The following is a 7,441-nucleotide window of genomic DNA, read 5'->3' as shown; positions in this document are numbered from 1 at the left end:
AACCCACCTCACTACACAAATCAACCACCTTATCCTCAGGCAGCCTACACTCCATAGCCACACTATCAATCACAATCCCCAAAAACTTCACAGTTGTAGATGGACCCTCCGTCTTCTCCTTCGCTAACGGAACCCCAAATCTCCCCGCCACCCGCTCCATGGTATGCAACAACACTGAGCACACCCTTGACCCAGCTGGGCCCAAAAACAGAAAGTCGTCCAGGTAATGCAACACAGAACTCCATCCCGCCTCTCGCCGCACTACCCACTCCAAAAAAGAACTAAACTTTTTAAACAACGAACACGAAATCGCACACCCCATGGGTAAGCAACAATCCACAAAAAACCGCCCTTCCCACTTAAAACCAAGTAAACGAAAACTATCTGGATGAATTGGCAGCAGGCGAAACGCCGCCTCAATATCCGTCTTAGCTAACAATGTCCCTTGCCCAAAACGCCGCACCCACCTAATCGCCTTGTCAAACGACGTATACGACACGGAGCACAAATCCTCATCAATGCCGTCATTCACAGAACCCCCAGCCGGGTAAGACAAGTTGTGAATGAGCCGAAATTTGTTAGGTTCCTTCTTAGGAACTAATCCCAAAGGCGAAACCCACAAATCCGGCAATGGACACTCCACAAAGGGGCCTACCACCCTACCAGCAGCCACCTCTTTTGCAATCTTATCAGACACAACCTCAGGACGCTGCAACGCGGAAGCCAAATTACGCGCCGCAACCACCGAACCCACTGCTGTGCACGGAATCCGAAAACCGTCCCGAAAACCGGCCAATAACACTGCCGCCGCCTCCCTATTTGGATAGTTCTCTAGAAACGGCTCCATCACGTCCACCCTCACCGGGGTCACCCCTCTTCTGCGAAACCTCCAATCCCCTCCCCCTACCGCGCTTGAAACACCGCGCAAAACTATGGGCTCCCCCACAACCGGAACACTCATGCTTGAAACGGCACTCCGAAAGATACTTGCAGTGTCCCTCATTGAACTGCCAGCAACATCCCCTTTTGCTCCCTCCAGCCGCATTGGACGCCGAGGGACCCCCGGCCGCCCCACGAAAGGGCTGGCTAACCCCTTTTGGCGCCGCCATCAACCGCATCCACAGACCAATGTCCTTATGGTCCCAACGAATACTAGGCCTAACCGCCTTCCTCTGGCGGAACTGCTCATCGTACCTGAGCCACGCCACCCCAACATATGTCCGATACGCCTCCCCTATGGCGTCCATATAGCAAAAAAGGGCCGAACAGTGTTCAGGCGCCTTTTCCCCCACCACACTGGCGAAAATAGCAAAAGCCTGCAGCCAATTAAAAAACGTACGCGGAATCAACCTGTACCTCCACTTCTCCTCCTCCTCCTTTTTACTCTCATCCGGCTTTCCCCTATCCAAATTAAATTTGTCCAACGGAAGCAACGAGAATATCTCGACATACTCGTCCTTCCAAATCTTCTCCCTGACCTCACTCTTCAAATGAGCCCCCAACGGCCCCTCAAAGCACACATATACCTCCCCTTTTGCAGCATCCGCCAACCGAACCTCGTCCACGGCAGCCCCTTTACCGCCTCCACTCCCGGCGGCCTCAACCACCGCCGACCCTGCCCCCATGACAGGGGTGTCACCAACTCCAGCCCCACTTAAACGCACCCCCTCCCCAACCGCCGGCGCAGCAGCCCAAATGGCGGCTGGAGACGACACCGCCCCGGTCTTCCACCGCGACAATAACGACCACATACCCGTCAACAATTCGGGAGCCAACCCCTCCTCCCCTGGCAACGAAGTCCCACCCCCCCCCACCAGGAACCTGACACGACGTCCTCTCACCTGGCTGTCCCTGGGGCATCCTCCCAGCAGCCGCCGACCTCACCGATGTTCCTCTCTGCGTCGACCCAGCCGAAGACCTGGACGTCGAAGGACCCGCGCCGTCCGCATCATCCATCCGACCTCCGATCTCCCACTCTTCCTGGCTGACTTCTCCTTCCTCCAAAGACTGATCGGCCGAGAAACCCCCGCCAGAATCCACGTGGCGTGGCTGCGTAGACGCCAATTCCCTGCATGCCGACCCACCGTCAAGTGGCCGCTGCAAAACTCTCGATCCAAGGACATCCCGCCCAAGCTCCGCAGCCTGTCCGCTGCGAGCCGCAACTTGCGATCCTGTGGAAAAATCGTTAACTTGCTGCACTGTGGGCGAAACAAAGTCCAGTCCCCCGGCCAGCGCAACACTCGGCAAACTTCTGCCTGGTATAAAGGACCGACCAGCAGGTGGCAGCATTGCATCACTCATCAGACCTCTGCCTGGTACTAAGGATCGACCAGCAGGTGGCGACATAGAAGCTCTCCTCAGCCCTCTGCCTGGTGTCGAGGACCGACCAGCAGGTGGCAACATCTCCTCATTCCCCTCACTGCTGCCTGATATCACAGACCTACCAGCAGGTGGCGCCGATCCCGAACCATCCAGACGAGACTGCACTTCAGAAGACTGCCGCCGTCCCTCAGACCTGGACCGTGACGCTGCTCGTCTCCTCCTGGAATCACCCCCAGCTGCCAGGCCACCACCGGAGGTAAGTGAGGCCGCGTCCGCATGTCTACCCTCCCTGCTGCTGCCGCCGGTCACACTTACAGACCGCTGCGCTGCCCGCCGTTCCATGGCAGATCCGCCGCCCACAAGGCCCCCACCAGGCTCCAGTGAAGCCGCATCAGGCCGGCCTCCTCCATCGCTGCCGCTACCGGACTCAATATCAGCCCTGCCGCCCCCCCGCACACCACGCCGAGACACAGAACCGCCGCGCGACCCCCCCCCGCCGGGAACGGGGGACACCCTCTGGGCACTAACTCTCGCCTCCACCGCAAGCGCACTACGCTGCGCAGAATTCCTCCCGCTGCGCCGGCTGGCAGAAACACTTGCCACCCCAGCCGATCGCAGCGGAGGGTCCCCAGGAGGGCTCCTCAAACGCCGCCGGGCCCGAGGGGTCGCCTCCGGGCTCAGACGTTCAGGCGGTACCGATCTCCTAGCCCTCAACCTCCCCCCTGCCGCAACCGGAGGCACGCTAGGAGCCCCCGCTGCAGCCTGCAAACTACTCACCAGCCAAGCCGAACCATGTTGTTCGGCCGCTGCCCGCACCGCCGCCATCAAATCTTCCAAAGACGCCATAACGCTACACTATCCCGCACACAACTCGCCTAGGCGCAACGGACACTGGTGCAGATCCCGCCCCTAACCCTAGCCTATATACGGCGCGCGAACCCCCTGCCACCCCCACAGACCCTCCCCAGAAACACTCCACCCTTTCCTAACCACATTAACCCTAACCTGCCTGGACACTTCCCCCTTCCAGTCAATTTCCACTGCGCTACATCTGCGCCTCGCTCCGTTGTCATACTTACTATCAGTGAACTTAATTGTTGACTATTGGCGGTTACATTGTCGCCTGACATAAACCATCTGCTGGTGGAGCTCCTGTTGCAGGGAGAGGACGTGGTCGATCTGTGCCAGCTACACGCACAAGTAAAACCCCTTCCTCAGGTGCGAGTAGGCGACAGAACCTTTAGCATTATTTGGTAGGGCGAATGCAGCTCTACGAATTGTGAAGCCAGAACAAGTAAAGGCGATAGTAGATTGGGTGGCTGACAGTGCCTCCAGTTCCTTCACATTGTCTCCCACCCAGTCTCCTGCTGATAGATCAGAGTTGGCAACTGCAGCCCATGGTCATCAGTCTTTCACCTCACCCCCCTTGCAAATCAGCCAAGCAGTCTGAGCCCCAAGTCATGGAGCAGTCTCTTCTGCTTTTTGATGTTTCTGCTAGCAGTGTTTCCCAGGGCCATCCACATAGCCCTGCTCCAGAAGTGGAAGAGATTGAGTGCACCGATGCTCATGTTTTAGGAGGAGTACATGGGAGGGCCACCGCAGCACGTCTCGGATGGTGACGAAAAACAGGTGCCAACTGCTGCGGCTTTCTGTAGTCTGCAGACCGACAAGGAGGGCAGGGGTGAAGACTGGGTGGAAAATGATGTGGAGGACGATGAGGTGCTCGACCCCACATGGAATCAAGGTCAAGTGAGTGACTTGTGTAGTTTGGAGGAAGAGGCTGGGGTCGCACAGAGCTACCAGCACAGCAAAAGATGGAGCAAGGTGCAAAAGCATCTGTAACATTCTAGGGTGACAATTTAAAAAAATTGTCTGTTAGATTGTCAGGTGACATTTTAACAATTTTGCCATACACAAACCCCTATTCTGCATAGGTGACAGGGACCAAATTTTAGTAAAATCGTCTGTTCCATTGGTGGGTGACATTAACCCATTTTTGCTGTGAATAAACCCCTGCTCTGCATAGTTGACAGGGACTTAAATTTCTAAAATTCGTCTTTAATTCACGCGCGCCCCCCCCCCCAATTCATTCGATCCTTCCGCTTTAACAACTTGTCCCACATTTCCGCTCGATCAAATTTCAGCCATTGACCTCCCTTGGATGTGTTATCCCTTTTTCACGCTACCTCTCCGGGGTGGAACCCTGATTACCCGCTACCCGTGATCACCATGGTAGGTGCAGAAAAGAACATTGAAAGTTGATAGAAAAGATATCCAATTGGACGTGGACGTGAGATCAGGGAGAAGTTATATAGAGTCAACAAAGACGTCCTGGCTAACGTTTCCAAATCAAAAATATCTCAGTGACATTCCCTGTAATTTTTTATTAATCATTCCAATAACATTGCATCTTAAGAGTCCTGTATTGCTATTTATCGTCACTACCTCCCCGAGTCGGGAGTGGGTAATTGCCGCACGCCCCCTCCTTTACTTGGAAGCTTCTGCTTCAATAATTTATCCCACATTTCCGCTCGATCACATTTAATTTTATCCATTGACCTCCCTTGTATGTGGTATCCCTTTCTCAGGCTCCCTCTCCCGCATGGAACCCTGATTCCCCGCTACCCATGATCACCATGGTAGGCGCAGAAAAGAACATTGAAAGTTGATAGAGAAGATATCCAATTGGATCAGGGACGTGCGACATGGTTAAGCAGTATGTGTGCACACGCCTACACGTACTGACTGATGGGTCTGCCCCCTTCAACTTCTGGGTCTCCAAATTGGGCACATGGCCTGAGCTTGCCCTTTTGCCTTGGTGGTGCTGGCCTGCCCTGCAGCCAGTGTGTTGTCTGAACATTTGTTTAGCACAGATGGAGGGGGTTATCACAGGTTATATTTCCCAATATTTTGGGGTCTACCAAATTTAAACAAAACATAAAAAATATATATATTTAAAAACAAAACCAAAAACCACTGTTGGCTACCTCCTCCTCCACCGCGGCTTCCACCTACACCGCCACATCCACTGCCTCCTCAACCTCCTACTCCATATGGACCTCCTCCTCCTAGATCATGATTATTATTTTTTTATTTTTACGTATTTTATGTTATTTGAAGTCATTTCCATATCCATATTTGTTTGCAGAGCACTTGCCATGCTCTTAACCACATTTTACTGCCATTTCCAGCCCTCTAGCCCTTTCCATGACTTTCTTAGCGCCATTTTAGTGCTCAAAAGTTCGGGTCCCCATTGACTTCAATGGGTTTCGGGTTCGGGGTCAAGTTCGGGTCCCAAACGCAAACTTTTTTGTGAAGTTCGGCTGAACCCGTCAAACCCGAACATCCAGGTGTCCGCTCAACTCTATATTTAAACATCACAACCGGCCTTAAAAGTTTGCCAAAGTTTGGGGTACTGCTTGAGGAGCAAATCCTTACACACCTTATATTCTGTCGAAAGAATGCTCCAGGCCTTGTTAGCTGCTCAAACTACCCCTGCCATCTCCTTTTCTGGTTAAACCAGATTTGCTCTCTTAGTGAAGGATGATATCTCTGTTATTATTATTGAAAATCTGTAACAGTGAATTAGTGTCTGATTTGTCTTGTACAATGTACTCACAATGCCGACCGTAATCCTTGGACAAAGTTGTTACTGTATTGTCAGTTTTATTATCTTTGTCAATAAGATATGAGTTAACAAGTTTAAAAAAAAAATAATAATGAAAAGGCCTCCCACTTAGGATACCACTTTTCAATGCAGTTTTGGACAGTTGTCTAAATGAGATGTCACAGTATAAAATATGTAACAATAACTAGAATTATTGCAGTGTGTATTTGTTAAGTTGCATTTCATTTTTTGTTTTTCAGATTTCAGATATTTACCAGTTTATGAAGAAATGAATAATTTTAACAGAACATTAGCTACACATTTTATACTCATTGGCTTTAAGAACTTTCATGAAGTGAGAATAACTGTATTTATTCATCTTCTTTTAATTTATATTATAATATTTATCGGGAATTTTTTCATCCTATGTTTAGTGCCAATTGTAAAGAATCTCCATACCCCCATGTACATCTTTCTGAATAACCTTTCATTATCTGATGTGCTAATTACTTCAAATATTGTGCCAAACATGCTACGAATCTTGTGGACAGAAAATGGAAGTATGACAGTCTCCGGTTGTACTTTTCAGTTCTATATATTTGGATCCCTAACTGCAACAGAATGCTTACTTCTGGCTGTGATGTCTTATGATCGCTATCTGGCAATTTGTGACCCTTTGAGATATTCATCTATTATGACTTTTAGACTCTGTCGAAATCTGATCATTTTCTCTTGGGTAGCTGGATTTACTCCTACATTTCCTGTTGCGATATGTTTATGCAAACTCAATTTCTGTCACCTAAACACTATTGATCATTTCTTCTGTGATTTTGCACCATTTCTAGAACTTGCCTGTTCAGATATTTCTACAGTGAAGATGTTGGCGTTTGCCTTCTCTTTCCTTTTTACCCTCTTCCCATTTATCATCATTATTGTGTCTTATGCTTCCATTATTAACACAATCTTAAAAATTAAGACAGAGAAAGGAAGACAGAAGGCCTTCTCTACATGTAGTTCCCATCTAGCTGTAGTTTCTTTATACTATGGGACTCTTTTTATTCTCTATGGCATGCCTTCTAAGAAACAGTCCTTTAATATTAACAAAATCCTCTCTCTTTTGTACACCATTGTAACACCTTTGCTGAATCCAATTATATATTCTTTAAAAAATCAAGAGATCGGTAGGGCATTTCATAAGATTTTTAAGAAATAGCTTTTATTAATTTTTCATAAATAGCTAATAATGTTTAAGTAAACATTCTTATATGTGTTAAAGGGCAACATAATTTGTATTATAAAACTAGTTTTTATTAAATTTTTTATTTAAAATTAGAGATCTGAGGACATGTCACCCTTCAACCACTCAAAAAAAAAACACACACCTAAATCACGCTGTTGTGAAAAATTACATAAAAACAATGATACTTGATATTCAGTGTAGGCAACATCACTGTCTCAAATCCCTTTCAGGCATTTACACGTGCTGAGGAGCAGCTAATTATCGGGAAAGAA

At 49.1% G+C, this 7,441-nt stretch overlaps 1 protein-coding gene across 1 annotated transcript; it reads left to right on the top strand.

The window, feature by feature from the left end:
* The first annotated feature begins 1,695 nt into the window (after positions 1-1,695).
* On the top strand, positions 1,696-7,142 carry LOC120990926 (olfactory receptor 11A1-like). Its single transcript, XM_040419817.1, has 2 exons — positions 1,696-2,200; positions 6,190-7,142. Exons 1-2 carry the CDS (start codon positions 1,696-1,698, stop codon positions 7,140-7,142), a joined length of 1,458 nt encoding a protein of 485 aa, XP_040275751.1.
* Positions 7,143-7,441: the final 299 nt, after the last annotated feature.

This window comes from Bufo bufo, chromosome 2 (assembly GCF_905171765.1).
Source record: "Bufo bufo chromosome 2, aBufBuf1.1, whole genome shotgun sequence".
NCBI lineage: Eukaryota > Metazoa > Chordata > Amphibia > Anura > Bufonidae > Bufo > Bufo bufo.
The sequence above is the reverse complement of the archived record's forward strand: the minus strand, read 5'-3'. Positions and strand labels throughout refer to the sequence as shown.

Coding starts and splice junctions, on each gene's coding strand:
- LOC120990926 (XM_040419817.1), top strand. CDS start 1,696: ATGGCGGCTGGAGACGACACCGCCCCGGTCTTCCACCGCGACAATAAC. Junction 2,201..6,189: donor AATCGTTAACTTGCTGCACT/GTGGGCGAAACA, acceptor TTTGTTTTTCAG/ATTTCAGATATTTACCAGTT.